Genomic DNA, 22,388 nt, shown 5'->3' on the forward strand with positions numbered 1-22,388 from the left:
GATCATTGCATTTTGTGAATAGTGTCTCATTGAAAAGTCATCGGGAAAACAGAACACTTATTTTATAATAATTTTGTTACTGACTGACTACAGAAATATATCGGGTTGATCAAACTCATAGACGGCGAGGCGAATAGTCAGTCAGTAACAAACCTAATAAGTAATAACATTTCACATTATGAAGGTGTGCATGTTCAAGCCTGACCCAGGGGTCATATAATTTACAATATCTTTAAAGACCCCTTGCTACATATGAATGAACGCAATTATACAGTTTTATTCTAGATCCCCGGGGAATGAAGTGAAATATAAAGGGTTATTTTAGTGACTCGGGCGAGCTTAAATCTATTTTAATAATAACCGGCACTTTAGAGCTGTATTTGGACATAAGGTCCTGATATCCATCATAATATGTTTATATCTATTGTTTTTAAACACAAGTACTTTTATCTAATTCAACATTTTGCAAAGAATGTGCAACTGAAAAGATACTGTTTTGAAGCCACGTAATATCACACTCGTTACATTTAAAAAAAACAAACAACATTTCTTGTGATATAATCGGAAGCGTTGTCTAGTAACAACATAATTATTATATTTATATCATATCTTTATATACATATTTTAGAATTATTTCAACAGCAAGAAAATGAATATTTCTGGGGGGGGGGGGGGGTCCTCTTGGTGATTTTTGTTTAAAAATATTCAAACATTTATTACATACAATGTACTAGTTAAAGGTCATTCAGGAAGATTTTATATTTATAATAACGGTCAAAATAGGTTCTTAACGCCATGGTATATATCATCCGTGACGTCACAAACGTCTGACAGGTGTTAATGAAAGAATCCATTTTAAAGAGAAGGATTTCACCTCTTCATACTGATGCGTGTTGAGCGACGGTCAGGTAAGCTCTTGTAGAGATCTAGAGAAAGAAGTTTATCTCATTCTTTATGTTTGACGGGTATATTTCTATCCTATTTTAATATTTTTTCCAGGCAAAATTTTTGGCTATAAAATTTGCACAGTTTTGATTTCTATTTGCTGGAGAAAAAAAATCTTCATTTGACATAGATGTGACGTATTTTGTCATTAAGTATTACCAATTAGTTTGATCATGTATCTTGATTTGGCTGCAGTCTACTCATTATCTTAATACGGACAAAAAATCTACAGCCGCTGGTGTCATAATGTCTTTATATTACACGTATTTTTAACTATAAGATGATACATGTATAGATATTATGTCAACATAGAAGTTGTTTTGAATATATTTATTGAAGTTGACATGCCATGCACTCCTTTTGACTTCAAAGAACAGAAGACTGAAAAAGTATGTGAGAGAGAGAGAGAGAGAGTCATTTCTATAGACAATGCCTAATTATGCTTATAATATTACAGGTCAAAAAATGAAGCTCTTTTTGTACGGAACTGTACTAGCCACTGTTGCCGTCAGTATCATCAGATCTCAATGTCTCCGACATTATGCAATCTACACGGTGCGGATCGGTAACTGCCTGCCAAGGCGCGTCCTTATCAGGGCGTGTAAGGGAGGCTGCTTCACACACGCCCGACCTTCCCAAACATCGCCATCAGAAGTTATACATTTCTGCCAGTGTTGCCAACAGGATGACGTCATACAGACCAGGGCGTTACTTCGGTGTCCCTCGGACGGAAGTTCTTCGCAATTTCGGTTAGTCCCGTACCCTATCAACATGGCGGGATCATGCAGATGTCGGCCTTGTTCTGTTTTGCCCGATACTATTGTGCCATCTGAAGGAGAAATACTTCACCGGTCGATTCGGGAAGCAAATGCAACAATTGATTTCATTCAATAGTTTTATAAATAAATGTAATTTTATAATTTTGTAAAGTTTCGCGTCTTTTTTTTTCAGAAGAGAAATGCAAGATTTGTCTAGTAATATATATTTTCTATAACAATACTTGCAGAATTTATTATATTAAAAGGCTGGGAAAATGATCAGAATTTAGATTGGTGTTCTACAAAAAGTCAGGTAGCGACTTGAGCTCAAATCTATTTTTCTTTTTCTGGTGTTTATTTAAGCATTAAATGCATATTGTTTGGGTGTCGTCGATCCTATAACACACCAAGGCTGTGCAGACAAATTGAATACCGTGCGTTAGCGCGGTATGATAGTTTGTCTGCACAGTCTTGCCTATGACATCCAAACAATTCTATTTATATTAGGCATAATATTGATATTTATTTGTGTAAAGGATTCGTGTATCCTCGTTTTAAAGCTACATGTAATATATACGTTCTTAGTCAGGGATATAAAACAAACATGGAACAGCCATACTAGCATGCCATTTAGCTCGCTTCCGCGATTTCTTAAAAAACATTTAAATGATATAAAATAAAGAGAAGCTGTGTATTTCTGCGGGGCTAGCTTTTAACGTCTAGTCAACCAGACATCATTTATTCAAAATGTCATGATGCCAATCAATATATTATAAAACTCTGATTTTTCATTTTAAAATGCCTATTAATTAAATATCATTTTATGAGTGTATTTTTATAGTTCAACAGAGACGTTTTGGCAATTTAATTATATGTAATTTCCAAGGAACTATTTTTAAATAATTGGGACTGCATAATTTCCGCACTTCGGGTACAATGAATATTACTGTGAATGACAAGCAACAAGCGTCAAAGAATGGCAGAAACCAAATATGTATTTCTAAAATACGAAAAGCTAAAACGGGTAAGATCTGTTTATTGCATAATGGAAAAATCCTTTCACATACTTACTGGGCAAAGTGGCGTCAGCTTCAAGTCTTATATAATATATTAATAATTATTATTCATAAGCAGTATAGATAATGCATACTGCAGTCTGTGTTTAAATATTTAATATACTAAACTCAAAATGTTTTACCGTTGGAATTATTATTTACAAAAGTGTCCGACAAAAAAGTTAAAAACAAAAATAAGTGTTTTCCGAGTACCGTTAGCTGCTTTATAAACACTGAAAGAGTATGAATATTAGAACTATATAAGTAATCACATCACAACGAAGCCAGCTGTGCAATTTCAACGACGGGGAATCGAATGGCGTTAAGTATATAAAACAGGTATTTTCGTTTTGCTTTTCCAGTAAATTTAAATATGATCTGAAAATAACCGGAGGCCCCCGAGTCACATCGCTCACCTGAAGAACGATTCTTTCATCTCTTTCTAATTTTTTTTTAATATAAAAACTTGATAATGCATAAAAACAAAATGACCATGGGGAATTGACAATTGAATCTTATTATACTTAATCTTAAGGTAAATGTATCAAGGATAAATACTGGATGACAATTACCTTCGACAAAAGGCAAAACACAAGTTTACTTTTGGGTAAACATGCTTTGAGGCCGTAAGATACATCAAATAACGAAGCTTGGTGATTCTGAGACTAAAAATATCAAAATATTTCATTGAAAATTTTTTATCAGGTCAATGTTACCTATTTCTAGGTGAACACATCTTGACGCCCTTGGAGGTATAAACAATTAATGAATTTTTGGTTCTGCAACTTGTAGCGTTCGAAAAGGATAGGTTTAAAAGATTTTCAACGTTACGAAGCTACTTTTAAGCTGACATACACAAGGTCGCAAAGTCCACCAATTGACACCTTGTATCAAAAGTATTTAATTAACATGTTTTCAAGCTGAAAAGTAATTTAGAAAGTGCTTTAATTTTTGTGTAATATAAATGCAAATATTTTTTTAAAAAATGATATGAAAGTACATGTGTAAAAAGTAGCTGTGCATTTCTGCGGAGCCATTATGAACGTCTAGTTCAACCAGACGTTTTTTCTTTGAAGGAATATGTATCAGAGACTGAACGAAATAAAAATCAATGTCATTTTAAAAAAATATTCATAACCTTTAAGTAAAATGTAATCGTGAAATATGGTATTGCGATTTTTAGCATTCTAATCATTTTAAACAGTTTTCTGATGTACATAACTTTCTCCATATGTCTGTAAATGGATTGTTCATGTACTACAAAAGCTCGACCTATATCAAGTACATGTACATGTACATGTACTAGAATTTTTTTAGAACAAATAGTTTGCGACCGTTCTTTTGATGCTTGCGTCAACTTTTTATGTAATCATATTTATTTATTTGATCTTGATATATGAATTTGTGTAATTATAATACGTATGGACATTTTTACGTTTCTTTTCTTCATTGTGTATGCAAATATGTAGCTATACATGTTCAATAACGCCTTGTGCCCCAAGAGTCCTTTCAATAAGAGTTTTCATGAAGCGCAAACTGCGTATAACCAAGGACCGCGCACATCAATCACGTGGTGCCGTGAAATACTCCCTTTTTAGACCACGTGCCAAAAATTAATAATTTTTACTAAAACTACAAAATCTTGGGGGGGGGGGGGGGGGGGGGGGGCAAAAACAAAGACACCAGGAAATGTAAATATTACAATTTGAGGGAAGGAATTTTGTTTGAATATAAAACTCTTCCTAATCTGTCTCTCATTAACATTTAAACAATGACAAATTTATTTTTTAGAAGGGGGAAGGGTAGTTCATTCGAGTATGCAAGTAGCTAGCATTGCAGGAAAAATACATGTACTAGTACATAACCCGCGTTCATCTTTGATATCGTGGATATTATATTAAGGGTAGTTCATTGACCTTAAAAACAGCACTAACTGTATAATATATTTAGGTTACTTGCGTTCTTACACAAGGTATTTTTCTGTACAGATGATTAGAAAATGACGCAGGTACTGCAATATTACATGATCTGTATTCAATAATAGGTAATGTGCTTTTGTTGTCACATACTAGTATTCTGTACAGGGCTTGATGAGCAACAGATTTTTTCACCATTTCTTACGTTGGTCTTTTGACCAGCACTGTTCTCATAATAAACTTGATATAAAACCAACAAAGTAAACAGTCATACAATTTTTATCAATCATAAAATGATCCTTAAACTCTTTTTAAAACCATATAATTAAAGACCATTTACTTCAATCTTCACTGATGCCTCTTGTTCTATAAAATTATACAAAACTGTAACAACAACCAAATATTGGTTTAATATTAATGCATCACAGTTCGTCTTTTTCCATCAGAAAAAGGTATAACTTTTTGGCGACTTCGGAAAGGTCTCTATAAAAATCTAATTCTGTATCTTGGTGGTACAGTTTTAGTAAATTGTCATGAAGAGATTTAAATTTGACAGTGTGTTCTTTAAACTGTTGAAAGCAGGAATCTTTCAGCTTCATGGCGGCTTTTAGAATGACCTCTGTTGTACTCTCGAATTCCCGCTGAGGAATGTTTTCTAATAGATTGCCCACTATTTCACAAAATCCGTTCTGCAGGAGATGTTCTAGCAGTGGAAAGCTGAAAATACACATAAACATGTAGTTATACTGTAATCTATACATATAGACTCAATGAGCATAATATTAATCTTACGAAAAGTGAAACAAGTCTTTATCATTGCAATGCCTGAAATACACAGCAAAATCGTTTTTTAATTACTGTCAAACTGACTTTTCTTTTTTTTTTTGGGGGGGGGGGGGGGGGGGGCGAGTTGCCAATTTTTATGGAATTCTGTGGCTTCATATCATCTGCAATTTTAATTTCTACATCATTAATTCAAAAATCGTATCTGAATAAAAATCGCCGGATAGTAAATGTACATGTACGTAATATGAAATTAAAAGGAAAAATGTTGCACACCAAAAAAAATCAAAAGAGGTTTTAGATTTTAATTTGAATTGCTTACTTCTTGTACTGTGAGAGCAGCTCCTCAGAAGAATGGTGTTTGTTGTCCTTGGTTACAGACTGATGTTCCTCCAATAAATCCACCACCAGCGTTAAAGTTCTTTCGCTAAGCTTCGTAGCTTCCTCCGAGGTACCTGGCAACGTAAACAATTTGGCGAGGACACTGAACCCTCCCAATTCACCGAACTTTGTCTGAGCGTACGGAAAGTTGCGAACCATTGCAGACAAGGCAAAAAGCAGCTTCTTCTTGACAGGCAACTCTACTTCCGTTGAAAGCGCGCGCACAAAGTGGTGCAGTACCCCCTCTTTGATACAGTAAACTTTCACTTTTGGGTTACTATAAGCAGAAAGATTTGATTGGTTTAAAAATTCTTAATCACACATCTTCATTGTTAAACTTTTAAATGACAAAACATTTGATTTTTTTACAAAACCATTCCATTAAACAGCTTTAAAGTTTAATTTTTGGATGACAAAAACATAGAGGAGGAATTACACAAATCATACTTTTGGAGCGATGTTGCTAGAATTGCCGAGGAAATGGACCTCATCTCGGCATTGGAGTCGTTTAGATTCTTAATGACCAGTTTCATTCCGCCAATGTCACAAAACAGAATTGCATTATCAATCTGAAAAGAAGAAAAAATCATAGAAAATAATTCCCAATACTACTAATGCAGACCAACCAAGCTCTTAAAATTCTTGATTAAAACTTTTTTGTCCACCATTTTGTTTGGACCGGCCCTTCGTAGCAATACACACGTGAAAGCTTATCCTTGAAGTTAAGTAAACACGAATACGGAAGTAAAAATTAAAGATATCTAGATCTGAAGGTACGTACACATCCACTCCTCGTAACAAGCACGAATCCGAGTTTGTAAAGGTATGATTTTTTTCACGTTTAATTATTCAAATCATAGTTCCATGTTATTTCAGACTATTATCTCTATATTAGTTGTGAAACCCACTTGTTTTGTTTTATAAATAGACAAACATTTAAAAGACATGCATACTGCATTATTAATGATTAAAACGAAAATAGATTTGACATCTGATTATATAATGCTCAACAGGTCCCGGTGACTTTGTACATTTGTAATGACAAGAAAACATTAAACCTAACAGCATTGGCTGCATAACATTATAAATACATTTTTCAGTGTCGTTGCTTGTGATAAAACTATGTATCGATTTTGTACAGTTCAAAAACTTCAAATGACATATAATTGGAGCGCAAGCGGAATTTCGGCTGGGGTGTGATCAAATCTATCGGAAAGCCCTTCGACCTTTACCGGATTTGATCAGGCCCCGACAAGAATTATCACCTCACAGACCCATTTTAACAAGACTTTGGACTTTCAGTAGGACTAGCTATTTATTTCTTGCATCAAAACAAGATATAAATGACGTGATTTCAGCGAAACATGCACCGACTGCGTAGTCTTAGCTCTTAAGCCAGACAAATATTCAAAGAGCCATGGCTGAGTTGCTAGCAATAGAATACTAGTACACATGCCTATGTCACAATGCTGTTTGGCACAACTACCCAAAGTCCAAGCTATTGTTAAAATGGTTCTAATACTCAAAGGATGATTCCTTATTCCTGCAGTGTTTATGATCAATCGCAACAATACACAATTTATTTGGTAAACGTTTGTATGGGTAATTGCGTTCTCTTTACTATGAAGTTTCTGGATCGTACAAACTTTAATCGAAAAAGTATATAGCTCACCTGGTGCAGGTAGTCCAGCAGCGTCTCCATGACATCCACACGCTCCGTGGTGTCCAGAGAACTGGAGTTCAACATGGAGGTCAGTTCTAGGACTGTCTCTCGATCCGTCTTGATGTCCATGTGTAGTCCCTCTAGATCTTTCTTCAGTTCTTCGTAGCTCTTGTATTTCTTCTTCACCTCTTCCATGCGCTGCAAAATGGCAATTCATTACAAGAATTTAATATTGAGGATCACACTGGGAGAATATGATGATATGCTGTCATAGTATAGTATATCAAGAATGGTCCAGTCTGCATATGAACAAACTAGAACGATGCCCAAAATATCATACAGCTATTTTCGTTTACTAAGTTTATATTCTTTTTTTGTTATACTTTCATGTTAAATACTGAAATTTGAATGGTTAAGACGCAGTTAATAATATTTACTATTACCCTCAGCGTTAGCAACGCACTTGGCAACGGGTAACATTAAAAAATGTTACATGCGCGAAAATTATGCGCGTACGGTTCGCTGTAGAATTCACGTTATTCCTATATAAAAGCAGTAAAATTTTCTTAAAAATTTTAAAAAAGACATTCAGTATAACAAAATAAATAGTGCCTGTTTGGGAGGATAACAGTTGAAATTGAAACTGTTACCCTCCCAAACAGGCACTATTTATATAATAGTCCCTTCTATAAAACATGTTCATTTTATCAACAATTTATCCTTAAACCAATTCAAGAAGTATTGATCACAAATTATGATACATGTATTTGCTACTGTAACATCTTTTGTCTCTAACATTGAGTTTTACATGTGTTTCAAACTTAATTTAACCGTAGGCTCTCATAAAACATAAATAAAGTTCTAGAAGCAGTTCTCACAATGAATTTCAGATCTCTTTTTTTTCGATAGCGATATCTACCTTTTAAAAATCGTTATTTACTCATTATTGTATTTTCTAGATCCTATGGAATCTGCATAGCTGTAAATCATGCAGTTTTGGTCGAATATCGAAGCAGCTATAATTTAAGCTTTTTGAAAGCAAGACATTACTCCAATAACCTCGTAAAGAATACTCAATATCAGTACCTAATTACTCTGAACGTAACCAATCATCAGGGGACTGTAACAAAAGATGTTGACTTTATGTGATTATAAGTTAAAAATATGGGTTAATCTTCTGACGTATAGTGTTGTCGATCCATATTCAAAAACCAAATGTATAAATTTAACATCTTTTAAGGAATAAGGAATAATTCTTTGAGGTGATAATTTCGGTCGGGGCGTGGTCAAATCCAACAAAGCCCGAAGGGCTTTATGATAGATTTGACCACGCTCCGACCGCGAAATTATCACCCCCCATAATATTCAAAGAATGATTCCTTATTACTTATATTTTTCAATTTATACAGTCTAAAACACCATTATTTTGAAACCCCTATTTTTTATGTAGCACATGCTACGTATTACTACGCGCAGCCAATACCGTTTTTCGGTTATGCTACATGTATACTACACGCCCATTTTGTGTCACTCATGTTTTATGAAGTTATTTGGTTTTAGGGTTCAAAATTGATTCGAAATGTTATCACAGACAAAGGCATTTGAAAATGTAAATATTCGTAGTTTAAAAAAACCAACAACGAGAATTCTGAGACTATTGCATAAGCAATTCATGTCCCCTACCGGTCCCCATCCCTCAACTAATTAACATTGAAAGGAGGTTTGCAAGTTTTCTCAAGTTTAAAACAAAATGAATAAGGGATTTCTCGTCTCTTACACTAAGTGCATTAAGGATTTCTTGAGTATTACATGTATACATCGAGCACTTATAAGATTTCTCGAATTTTACACCGACTGTCTATACGAGTTCTATTTTTGATTATTGTTAAGTTCTTTAAAGGGTCTCGATTTTGATCAAAAATTTTATCTCCGATTTTAATGTTTACAGTGATTCAGTAAGGCATTTTTAATATGCAACCAAAATTTGAGTGTCATTTGTTGAGTTATAAGCAAGTTACAGCGCTTACAATTCTTTGCTATGTAAACAAAGCCTTTGTTTACATTTTGAATGTTGAAGTGAAAATTATACTTTTAGACCAAAAATAATGTGTTAAACGTTAGGAACTGTTTGTTTATACTTCAAACGAATAAGAAGATAAACAAATCAGTTTGAAAAAGATTTTTTCTGGTATATTGAACCTATGTAAACAAAAACAGGGCACGAGCCTTATTTACATTACAAAGAGTTGTGAGCCCTGTATCTTGCTTATAACTCTACGACTGACTCTCAAATTTTATTTGATCATTAGAAATGCATTCCTAAAGCATTGTAAATAATAAAAACAGAAAAATAAAATTTGAACAAAATCGTGACCATGCCTCTTTAATAGCGTGAAAGTAGTGCAACGGAAGACTAATACCATTCTCAGTTTTTAGATACATTCATTACTGACTATAGGTATTATCATTATTAGGTAATAAGATAATATAAACTGCTTTTAAAATATCTTGATTTTATTGGAGGCTTAACTCTCTTAGGTAGAACGTTAACATTTATTTTCAGGGATACAAAGATAAATTTCCTTTCATTAATTATTATTTATCAATAATAAACAACCCATATAGTAATGGACAATGTTCCCCATTCCGATTCTTGTAAAGTTGTGCATATCTATGATAATCTACGCCTACTTTTCGAAAACAACGCCCTTATTATGTTCCGATTGCTATCTTAAATCATGGGAGAAGAAGCCCCGGTACCTATACTCAATTTGACATAATTTTAAAGAGGAGGTCAAGGGCTTGTTTCATGTCGTTTTTAGAGAGACTGTAGGCATTCTAGATATATTTCATTAGTAATAATTCGACATAACTCCGAAATGTGTTACTTATTTCCTTCATATTTCATTGAAAATGGCACATAAAAACATGATTTTCCATTGTATTTACCGGAAATTTTAGCCCCGGTACACCCTATCAAACAAAGCTATTGTTATGAAGCAACATAGAAAGAATTTATATCTTGAATTTCATAAACCTGTATGCACCTATCATTTACTATATCTTGACCTTAAATGGAGGAATACGTGGTTCAAAAACTTTCCCGGTCTCTTAAACACGACACACAGAAAACTAATCCGACACTGATGAGCAGTAAAAATTACGCAAGTTAATTTCTGATGGCATAAAAGTTGTGTGCCTGTTATTTGATACATAGATGCCCTATATATGCAGGCCGGCGTCAGGGGAGTAATTGCAGAAAAAAACCCACACACAAAACCTGGTAAAGAATTATCGAGATAGAAAGACATTTTCTTCCCAACATATCATTTACCTATTCATCTGAACATATTTAACACGTGTGTAAGAAATATGTACAAGGCAATCCATCGGAGTATGAAAAATAACAAATAAAATGTTTCAAATTTTTTATCATTTCAGGACAGACTCGGGGCGATGGAACAGCAACAGCAATGCGCCGTCAAATGTGATTTGTGCGGTACCAATGAGAATGCTACGAAGTTTTGCATGCACTGTAGAGAGACCATGTGCGGGCACTGCTCCGAGATCCACTCCAAAAGCATAGCCTCCCAGGCCCATGAGATCATACGACGGAGCCTGGTCTCATCCTACGACATTCTGGATGACATGAAGTGTTCCGTCCATCAGAGCAAGCTCTGCGAGATGTATTGTGTCACGTGCGATAAGATCGTCTGCACCAAATGTGTCACCGACAACCATCGCGGCCACGAGTTCGACCAACTCGATAAACTTTTCAAGACGAAGCCAAAAGAATTTGAGACCCTCTTGAAGGATTTCAATCAAATAGTAACGCCGAAATATTTGAGAGAGTGTGAAATTCTTGAGAAAAGGTTGTTGGAAATAGAAAACAACCAAGCAGCTACGGAAACGGAGATCCACGATCAAGCAGAGGCTTTTAAAGCATGTGTTGGTACACTGGAGGAAAAACTGAAGAGAATGTTACAAGTGGTCATAAAGAGCGAAAAGCAACCGATCAAAAATGCATTAGCATCGAAGCGAGAAAATTATACACAATTACAAAAGACCATTAAAGAAATGCAAGTTGTGCTGGAGAAGCATCACATAGCAAACATTCCGCTTCTGCTTAATAACATAAGGCAGCGCCTGTCTGCTCTTTCGTCGGAAGAAGACATTGCTATCCATACCGAGACTGCTGTGTTCGAAAAATATGAAATTTCCTTGGAAAGATTGGAAACCTTCTTCGGACAATTCAGCGTTGGAACACCGGGTGACCTACGAAAAAGAACACTGCCGCCCGTGAAAACACCAATATCCGTCAAGAAAGTCATAGAAATACGTGGAACTTCGCCCCTGTCCTCTGTGACAATAGCCAATGAAAAGGAGCTGCTCATCAGCGGAGACAAGTATGGTTTTCAGATCAGTAAGGAAAGCGGTAATGTGCAAATGGAGGTGTTTCAGAAATTTGGACTTCGTGAGCCAGCTGTTGTCTTGTCTAATGGACTGCTCGTGGCTCGAGATGGAAAATGTCCCAACAAGATCGTCAAAATCTTGTCCAACCAGGTTCGAACCGTCTTTTTGGATCTTACTGTTGATATCATCACAGGACTTCACATGACACGAAAGAGCGAGATTCTAGTGTCCGTGGTGCAGTCCGAGGACTGTTCGGGAGAAGTCTTGAAGTACGACAAGCTAGGAGAGGCAGCTTTACGGATTTACCAGAAAGAGTCGGGCGAGGCTCTATTTGCCTACCCGACCTCTGTCACAGAGAATCTGAATGGAGACATCTGGGTAGTCGACAAAGAGACAGATTCTATTGAGATCCTCGACCGGTTTGGGCTCTACAGGTTTACGTACAAGAACAGTGACATTTTGAAGAATTTTAAGCCGCATTCTCTAACCAGCGACTCTAATGGGAACATTCTGATATCGGACCGAGGAAACCAGACGATCCACGTGATCGATAGAGATGGGCGGGCGCTGAGATACCTGGACACTGCCAGTCTGGGTATCAGTCCCACTGGGCTAGCAGTGGAAGCCCCTGGGCTACTGTGGGCTCTGGACAGTGATAAGAGATGCTGCTCCCTTCTGAATTATTTTTGAATTACCTGTAACTCCTTGACATGTGTTGTGGTATTTTGAAAAGAAGGCTGGGTGGTTAACAAATTAACAATCAGTTGTTTCTTAACTTTTTAGATAACATGTATTTAGCTATAAACTATCATTTAAAAAAACATAAAAATTAAAAATCTTTCTAATTTAGCTTTAAATTTTGAACATTTTGCTATATTTCTAAACAGCTCTTCTTTATAAGGAGATTAATCTTTACAGAAAATGGCCTCAACTATCAAGTCCTCTTACTACAATCACTCTCTTTAACCTACATATTTCGACATGTAAAGAAATTGGGTCTTATAAAAATTGTCTTTAAGTTATACAACCTCACGTTGTAGGACAACTAAAACGTGTTTTTGCAAGACACGATTGATTTCCGTTCAATGTTCTGTCAATCAAACATCCCACGGGATTTACACTGCATATACATATGTTATATACAATAAAAATTGTACATTTCATGGATGTGTCATACACCCATGAAATGTATGTCTTTAATACATGTATCTCTCATTTTCTCCGTACAGTATGTACAAATATACAAGAGGACGTACTGTTTTTCAAAAAGAAAATTTACTGTGATAATATTTTGCAATGAACAAATTTTTTATTACTTATTTATTGAGTATTTGATATTGCACTACCAAACAGCTGTTGTAGTTATAAGGCACATGGAAATTGTGCTGGTCTTGTGTGATCATAAAATACATGATGGATATTAAAGGTCCTTATATGGGATAGGTACCTTAAAGGCACAAGGTCTTCCTTGAAACATCCTGTCTCTTAATTTACAAACAATAAAATGGATAATTGAATTTTTTGGGATTTAAATTGTTCATCTTTTTCTTCAATATTTTGCAGTAGTCTATATTACAAAAATTACACATTTCCATCACTTATTAAGTAACCACACACACACACACACACACACACACACACACACACACACATGTATATCATCATTACAATGATCTCAAATTAGAGGTTTATATAAGCTTTAAATATTTCTCTTCCTGCCATGTCAGTTGTAATTACCAAATTTAGATTTCCAATAACTCATCACGTGACAGTATACATGCAATTATAACCTACATTTACAACATCAAAACACCATTCCATATAAGGAGACTTTTAAGAATATGATCAATGGTAAACAAAATCTTCAATTCAATGGTTTTATACTTGCAATATTATTAATGTACAACTGCAATAGTATCAGTATGAAATATGTGGGCATAATTTTTGATTGCAGGAACTGTCAAACAAATGCTACATGTTCTTTCACATGTACGTCTTTGTGGGTGAGTTATTACTACTGTTGTGAAAAACTCTGAATGTACATATATGGCCTCAGCATTTATCTTTAATGAATTACAAAACATGGCTGTGAAACACTTCCAAGGTATGACCTAAGCATAACCTTCTCTCCATTTGAATACAGAACAAAATTGAATAAAACATATCCAAGCCAAATTTATTGATAGGTTTTTGTGCAATAAAAAAACTTCTGATTGATGTACCCATTTCAGACTGTTTAATACTCTGCATCCAAAACCAGATCTAAAGAAAAGCACTATATAGATAACATTACAATACTACAGTGCTTTACTCCCTAAACAAATATAGTCTGTCGAGATTTGTGAAAAAACATAAAAGCTTCATGACTTTCACATTATCTTTTATCCAATACAAAGCAACATGCCAAAATTAGCTTTATTTGAAAATATAAAAATTTTCTCATAAAATGTGTTTCTTTGATAAATTACAAATTGCTAAATAATGAGTAATTTATCATGCTAGTCAAACCCAACTAAAAACTACTTAATCCATTGCATCAGTGTGTATACAGGAAGAAGATGAAGAAAAGCAAACAATGATTTCCATTGTTTTAGATTCCAGTTGATTTTCTCAATGGGATCTGAACACAATTTTCAATTTGACGCAATTTAGAACTTGTATGAAGAATATGTAATTATCTCCCCTTTTATATTTTGCTCTGGAAAAGGTTTCAGTAACTCACTTTCTCTCATCATAAGGCTCCATGAGTTGTCACCTCTCTAACATGCACTATAACACACTGGTACTCCATGTCATTCAAATAAAACTTACATTTGTCAAAATCTTTCCTAGGATACATGTAACAATTAAATACAGTAACTGCAGATCTAGAATCTATTTTTAATTATTACATGGAATTAAGTCATTGTATAATGAAGCATGAAGCCCAATTTTGAGACAGATTTGAGTAGATTTTCTAACATAAGAAGATGGTATTTTTAAATATTAATTAATTTTTTTAAGTTGTGGCTGAATTTGAGAGTATTGTGAGTTGTAGGTAACTCCCTGGATGTGTTCATCATTATCCCAATGTTTTTGACCCAACTATCTAAAACACTTTGAACTTGATATAGGGCTTTTATATGTGACTTATAATTTTAAGATTTTAACTTATGTTAATAAATAGACAAATTTATGGTTATGTGAAATGGTCGATGATAATTGAAATAGTCATAAAAAAATCAATAATTTTAGCATATATACAGTAATTCTTTTTTTTTTTTTTACAGATGAGATTTCTTTAGAACATATAGTTTGATTACCAGGTATATAAACATCAACCCAAAATGAAGATTACTGTATATCCGGGTTCTTTGTGTCACAAAATTTGTGAAAATGGGGGGGGGGGGGGGGGGCTGTAACTTTTTTTATTTGCATCAGTCATTCTTTGTGATTTAAAAATTTTCTTATATAGCAAACAGTACCAGATATATAAGTTTCTGCCTATTTGATATTTTGCAAAGTAAAAGTGATCAAAAAAGTAAAACATCAAATCATCACGAAAACTACCAAACATAATGTACTTTGTCTACAAATGACATAATTATATAGTTATTCTGAGAATCAGGATAGATTTAAATAAAAAATCTAAGCCATAACTGTCTCTGTCTTCAAAATATTTCAACAACTCAACATGAGGACTGATCAAGGTTATAAGTACCGGTATTGTTCTTTTAAAAGACCTCCTATTTCACTAACTTCTACATGGTTTCAATGAAATTTGTAATATAAAACTAACATATTATCTCTAAATAGCGCCCCCAGTTCTTAGAAAATTGCGAAAAGGGGGAGGGTTATTTGGTATTTGTGTTTAAAATAATTTCTGTGATATATGTTTTCACTCAAGAATGTTTGAAAAAAATTGAGAAACTTTTCTAGGAGGAATATAACACATCGTCACAAAATGGCTGACCTCTCGTCGAAATGACATTACATTTCATTAAAAGGATTTTATCAAAAGAAACATGTAACTTACTTCATAGCCGAGTGGATAACGTGTTGGGCTTGTGATCCGTACATCCCGAGTTCGAATTCCGCAGGAGCTTTTGCTATTACTTATTATATTGATTTTTTTAGATATTAATTTTTTTATCCCAAAACTGCAAATTTTTTGCTTATTTGGCATTTGTACAGTTTGTTTATTATCATATCTTTCATAATTAAATAATTTACTGTTAATTTGAGTGATTTTTTCCAGGTGTCTTATTCCACCTTAATGCTTGTTCTACTTTCCTATAAAATCAGATAATCCACTCAAGTCATATATATATTCATTGAATCAGATGTATTTCCAAAAAAAATCCCCAACCTTTAGGGTCTGCAATACACAACCCCTGGGTCACTTTTACTTTCAGAAATTATTCATCATTAAATACATGTAAGACATTCGTAGAATATTTGTTTATCTTTAACACTAGTGATTCTACCGTATGTAAAAATTTCCTAACTTTCATAGTTTCATTTTCACTTATTTTCAAGATGGCTGCCTTTCAATTCGTTTCTTGGGGAACATTGACGAGAACTGAGACAATTAAATGAGAAAGATATATGGGGAGTCGAAATGTTCTGCATTATGACTTTTTTCTAAGGACCAGCAACACTCAATGAAAGCTAAATATGTTATTATAAGGGAACAAAAGGGGGTCCCTTTTTGACAAATGAAAAAACCTGGAGAGGCTCTCAAAGGGGCAAGGGCTCTTTTTAGGGATAATATTGTAAATGAATTCTTTAACAATATGTCTATGTAATCAAAGCTTAATTTCAATTTTTATTTGATCAACCATGGTCTCTACTTTTAATGGCAAGAAATCTTAGAAATACTGTAACAGCACATATTTTCATTGGGTCAAAATTTCGTTGTTTTTTAACTAAATAAAATTCTGTTGGCATTTAATTTCATCATATCATAATCTCTTTGTATTCATTAATACTTTGGTTAAAAATTCGTCATATCTTTTTTCGTTGATTCAGACTGCCAACAAAAATAACGAAATTAAATCCTCGACAAAATTTTCTGCCTCTACAGTATGCAACGTAATATTACTTTAAACTCCTGTTTCATAACATTAATATACATGCATGTCTAAAAATCTAAATCTATATCGTGAAATGTTTAAATGTTCGGTTTGATAAACATCTATCAACATTTACGTATGCCTACACTTCGCTAGATGTTGAACAAGTTTTTAACAAATAGATAAAAAGTTGTTAATATGAAATTATCACTTTCGTTGTTATGACTATTTCTCATCATATTTTATAAACACATTATCTTTATATCCAGACTGACTGATTATAAGCCCAGACTTTAAAAGTCTAAACGAAAACACAGCAGTATACAACTAACATCCAAATAAACAATTCCTTTCATGTGTGACCACCATCAAACATTTTAATTGGTTAAACGAATATTTATGTATTTAAAGGATGACTTTATTTTATTCTTTGAGCATTATGAAGTGAACAAATACAGTCAATAGGTGATCAAATCCAAAAAAGGTGCAAAGGGTTTTATAATTAGATTTGATTACACCTTGACTTTATTTGATTATCTAATAATGTTTGAAATATTTACAATATCCAGTGTATTTGCCTTCGATAACACTGTACGTATCAATTTTGTAATGTAAAGTCCAATACATTTAATCAATGAATGACTATCTCAATAATTAATCGTACAATTGCTAAGAATTATATGAATATAAATAATAAGGAATCATTGTTTAAATGCTATAAGGTGATCAAATACGATCGGCATAATAAAATCAATCATAAAGCCCGAACATTGGATTTGATCACCCTTAACTGTATTTGATTACCTCATAATATTCAAAAAATGATATTGTATTCCTTAATTACTTACATTTATATTATTTTTTGCAATTGTACGATTAAATATTAAAATATTGATATTTCTATGTTATTCTTTTAAATTTTCTCTACATTATGCAAACCCAATGCACCCCACAGTATGCCAATTTTATCACTGATGTAACGTATTGGACAATACGTTACAATACATGTATTGATTTGTGGTGTTATCACAAAGACACTGGCAAATGTAAATATTTAAAAATAGTAGTTTAAAAATTTTTTTTGATTTTCACAATTAACATAATGAATTAATCTATCAGTTCTTACCTCTGTGTCTTCATCGTCAATCTTGTTGACTCTGAATTCTTTCAGTGCTTTTTTCAGGTCTTCTGGTGTAAAGAGCTTCTTGTCAGTATTGACTATTCCTACATTTAAAACATAGGAAAATAACTTACAAGTATTGAAGTATTGACTATTCCTACAGTTAATTAAAACATAGGAAAATAACTTACAAGTATTGAAGTATTGACTATTCCTACAGTTAAAACATGGGAAAAATAACTTACAAGTATTGAAGTATTGACTATTCCTACAGTTTAAACATAGGAATGTCTTATAAGTATTGAAGTATTGACTATTCCTACAGTTAAAACATAGGAGAATGACTTACAAGTATTGAAGTATTGACTATTCCTACAGTTAAAACATAGGAGAATGACTTACAAGTATTGAAGTATTGACTATTCCTACAGTTAAAACATAGGAGAATGGCTTACAAGTATTGAAGTATTGACTATTCCTACAGTTAAAACATAGGAGAATGATTACAAGTATTGAAGTATTGACTATTCATACATTTAAAACATAGGAAAATAACTTACAAGTATTGAAGTATTGACTATTCCTACAGTTAAAACATAAGAGAATGACTTACAAGTATTGACAATTCCTACTTTCAGAACATATCATGATAATAAATCTGTATTGGCTATCAATACAATTAAAACATGATCCTGATCAATTAGTATGGACTATTTCTACAATTCAACCATAGGATAATGACAAACTGTTTACACATTGACTATTCCTACAGTCTGAACAAAACTTCTTAACTGGTTTGTATTAACTATTTTTATATACAAATATATACAAATATAACGCAAGATCAAAACTTGTCTGTATTAATCACTGACCATTACTACAAGTAAAACATAGAAGTATAACTTGTCAGTATTGATTCCTCCTACAGGTAGAGCATAGGATTATAACTTGTTAGTAATTACTATTCATAAAGTTTAAATACTTGTTTATAACTTGTCAGTAATTACTATTCCTACAGTTAGACCATAGGATTATAACTTGTTAGTAATTACTATTCATAAAGTTTAAACACTAGATTATAACTTGTCAGTAATTACTATTCCTACAGTTAGACCATAGGATTATAACTTGTTAGTAATTACTATTTATAAAGTTTAAACACTAGATTATAACTTGTCAGTAATTACTATTCCTACAGTTAGACCATAGGATTATAACTTGTCAGTAATTACTATTCCTACAGTTAGACCATAGGATCATGACTTCTTAGCATTGACTATTCCTCCGATTTCCGATTAGAACATTGGATCATGACGGTATTTACTAAACATGCATGTAGGTAGATCATGACAGTATATGCATTAAAGGTATTTACTATTCCTACAGTTAATACACATAGAATCATATTTTGTTGGTATATACATGTACCAAGTATTCCTACAATTATTAAATTGTAAAACACAGGATCAATATCATTGAGAATAGTGATTTTCAATACTCTTGTGCTGTCTTTCGATTTCAAGAGGGACAACTCTGTTAGACTTAACCGTCTACCTTGCTTTCCTTCCTGGCTCCAGTATTTTAGTCCACCGTCGCCCTCCATCAGCTTAGCCTCTCTTTGACCTGTGTCCATATTTAGTCGAATGTGAAGACCTTTTGGAACAGCTTGACCTAAAAATTAAAAAATATTGGTAAATGCAATTTCCTGAGAATGGTCTGATGTGTGTTTATTTCCTATGCATAAATTTGCTTCATGGTTATAAGTAATACAGGAGGGTTCATTACCGGTACCCCAGGTAGACTGCAAGCCATGAGGGCAATCACACCAGTAGAAAGTAAGACCCATCATGTGCTTAATATTGCTCATATTTCTTATTGATAACATATATAAACTATTTCAGTCACAAAAACAAGTTGTTGAATTCCAATTTCTTACTGGTTAACTCATGAAATCAAGTTACAGCAAAAGAAAGCTGGTTAATGGAACTTCTCAACACATTTGCTAAGGAAGGATTTTTCTCTAGTACCGGTAAATTGAGTTTACCTGGCTTGACCTCCTGCCAATCTTTTGTAGGGTAGAACACATCCAGGTTGCTGAAATCTGGAGCCCCCTCTTCCTCTGTTGTCACCGTAGCTGTTCACGAATAAGATGATCAAATATTAATTCAACCATAACCGCTACAGAATCATATTATTCACAAATACATGTACCGGCCTGCAGTCTTTTATTATAAGTTTACTTCAGCATCAAGAGAACTGTAAGTTTAACAGTGAAATATTTCTGTACATTTAGTGCATGCAAGTATCATGATTTTCAAGAGATAGTTATCCTCACAATTTAATTAGAGATATCATTTCATTGTATGACAAATATGACCTTCTTTTCGACAGAAATATTTCAGCATCCACATCATTGTGAACAAATGATATGTTTACCATTTAGACTTAATACCATATGCTATTAGTTTAAGGGAACATGCCATGAACAAAAGACCAAAACTGTGAGAATAAAAATTCTATCTTACATGTAGTGACATACACTAATGGCCTAAGACCAATTCTCGCTAAGTACAATTGGTCTAATGCCAGTATAATGCTGACTTTGCAGCGATCTTTAAGAAAAGTTTAGGTCATGTCATGATTTCTTAGGAATTTAACATAATATGATTATAATTTTAACATACTTGTTCTTTTTTCTATCAATATGACAAACAACTTGAAAAATCAGCAAAAAAAAAAAAATCTAAATTTTGGGTGAGAACATCTATTCTTCTTAATTACCATCATCATCTTCAGAGTCAGGTACAACGGTAAGAGCACTTGTCTTGTCTGTGACAATATTGGGATTTTTGTCTGTCTTTAAGGGAGGGGAACTACTGCCACCATTCTGTGTGTTGTCCACAGCCTCCTCACTCCTCACCACCATGTTGTAACAGCTGACTGAGAACAGGATCAGGCTCACACATGTTACCAGTTTTATCCCCAGTAGTAGCCCCTGCATCTCAAGTGCTCGATGTCTGTCCCTGCTTTCCTGTGGGTAGCCTAACTTCAGTCGTGTGTCATTATCTTTTACCAGTGTTATGCGACTCTCATTCTAAAAGTCGGTAAAATGAAATCATGTATAATATCTCCCATAGACCATGTCTACGTCATGTTCGAGAAAATTCGAGATTCGTCACACGTGTGGAGCTCTCCTCTTTTTTCAACCGTGTTGGCGTGTAACCATCTCGCATGACGCTTAATAAGTTGCAAATCTTTAACATTGGATAATCAAAAGCTATTTATTCTTACTGCACATTTATAAATTAACATAAATATAGAAATGTTATTAAAATATCAGCTGATTTTACAGATGAACAAGAAGAAGACAATGGGATATTGTCATCGATTTTTCAGTGTTGAAGCACATTGTATGTAATTTTATCTCACCTTTCTGTCATAGATGCAGTGTTATTTGGCCATAAGCACACTCCATACATTCATTTCTATAAAATGCTATTTTTACCGGTTAACTGTTTGCATCAGATTTGTTATTTCACACCTGGCGCCTTGCTGTTGATACACGTCACTTTAACTTTGTATATTGATCGATGGAAAAAGTACGAGGGTGTCCGAGTTTTAGGGTGGTTGACTTTAGAGTTATCTCTCTTACTACAGCAAGCTGGCCTGTTCTTGTAACGAGAGGTTGTTGTGTTAATATTGTTGTGACATAACTCCCTAGTTTCCTTTTAAGTATACTGAACAATAACTTTTACAAATGCTAGCATTTTTTTCTAAAATTAAAAAAATGATTTCGGGATAGAATAGAATATGTTAAAATTGTTAAAATTTGGATCGTATGAAAGAACTACAATACCCGTACACATCTCATTCAAAAATCAGAAATACTAAACAACAATCTGATTCGACAGTCAATAAGCAAAAGCACCGACAGGAATACGGTTCTGATTTGGAATAATGGTAAATAAATTCGATTTCAGGCTTATAAAATTGTGCTTTCCGGTTTTTAGTTTTTCTCCTTATAACTTTAGTACATTATCATCATCAGAGGTAACAATTGACAGCAAAGCAAAAAAAAAAAACCAATTTTGTTTTTAAATTGAAGGCTCTCGGTATATTGCAAGATTATAACTTCTCTAAAAGATTATATAATATAAATAGATAACAAATTATTCAAAGAGTTGGCTGATCCCTTTATTTAATGTGCTAAAGTTATTGAAAATAAAGACAATATACATGTACATATACGAACATTTACTCATCTTAAATAAAATAAATAAATGATGAAGATTTAGAGATT

At 33.5% G+C, this 22,388-nt stretch overlaps 2 protein-coding genes across 4 annotated transcripts; one reads left to right on the forward strand and one right to left on the reverse strand.

The window, feature by feature from the left end:
- Positions 1-4,937: 4,937 nt before the first annotated feature.
- LOC128180569 (nucleotide exchange factor SIL1-like) lies at positions 4,938-21,675 on the reverse strand. 2 transcript variants are annotated; one of them, XM_052848687.1, is made up of 9 exons: positions 21,518-21,675; positions 20,870-21,182; positions 20,133-20,222; positions 19,643-19,759; positions 18,095-18,192; positions 7,511-7,699; positions 6,286-6,407; positions 5,780-6,115; positions 4,938-5,391 (listed from the first exon to the last, which is right to left on the reverse strand). In XM_052848687.1, the coding sequence occupies exons 2-9, from the start codon at positions 21,087-21,089 to the stop codon at positions 5,097-5,099; spliced, it is 1,467 nt and encodes a 488-aa protein (XP_052704647.1). In that variant the 5' UTR covers positions 21,090-21,182; positions 21,518-21,675; the 3' UTR covers positions 4,938-5,096. The 2 variants fall into 2 exon arrangements, with proteins under 2 accessions (XP_052704647.1, XP_052704648.1); XM_052848688.1 differs by having other exon boundaries at positions 21,594-21,617.
- LOC128180567 (tripartite motif-containing protein 45-like) lies at positions 6,533-13,431 on the forward strand. Of its 2 annotated transcripts, none has more exons than XM_052848685.1 (2): positions 6,533-6,661; positions 10,943-13,431. In XM_052848685.1, the coding sequence occupies exon 2, from the start codon at positions 10,958-10,960 to the stop codon at positions 12,602-12,604; it is 1,647 nt and encodes a 548-aa protein (XP_052704645.1). In that variant the 5' UTR covers positions 6,533-6,661; positions 10,943-10,957; the 3' UTR covers positions 12,605-13,431. The 2 variants fall into 2 exon arrangements, with proteins under 2 accessions (XP_052704645.1, XP_052704646.1); XM_052848686.1 differs by having other exon boundaries at positions 6,566-6,611.
- Positions 21,676-22,388: the final 713 nt, after the last annotated feature.

The sequence above is a fragment of the Crassostrea angulata genome, chromosome 4 (genome assembly GCF_025612915.1).
Source record: "Crassostrea angulata isolate pt1a10 chromosome 4, ASM2561291v2, whole genome shotgun sequence".
In the NCBI taxonomy this organism is placed as follows: Eukaryota; Metazoa; Mollusca; class Bivalvia; order Ostreida; family Ostreidae; genus Magallana; species Magallana angulata.

Excerpts from the sequence above, each read along its gene's own strand:
- LOC128180569 (XM_052848687.1), bottom strand. The coding sequence starts at position 21,089 with ATGCAGGGGCTACTACTGGGGATAAAACTGGTAACATGTGTGAGCCTG. Across the intron at positions 20,223-20,869 it reads TGACTCTGAAGATGATGATG|CTACGGTGACAACAGAGGAA; the intron begins GTAATTAAGAAG and ends ATTCGTGAACAG. Across the intron at positions 6,116-6,285 it reads CTAGCAACATCGCTCCAAAA|TAACCCAAAAGTGAAAGTTT; the intron begins GTATGATTTGTG and ends TTCTGCTTATAG.
- LOC128180567 (XM_052848685.1), top strand. The coding sequence starts at position 10,958 with ATGGAACAGCAACAGCAATGCGCCGTCAAATGTGATTTGTGCGGTACC.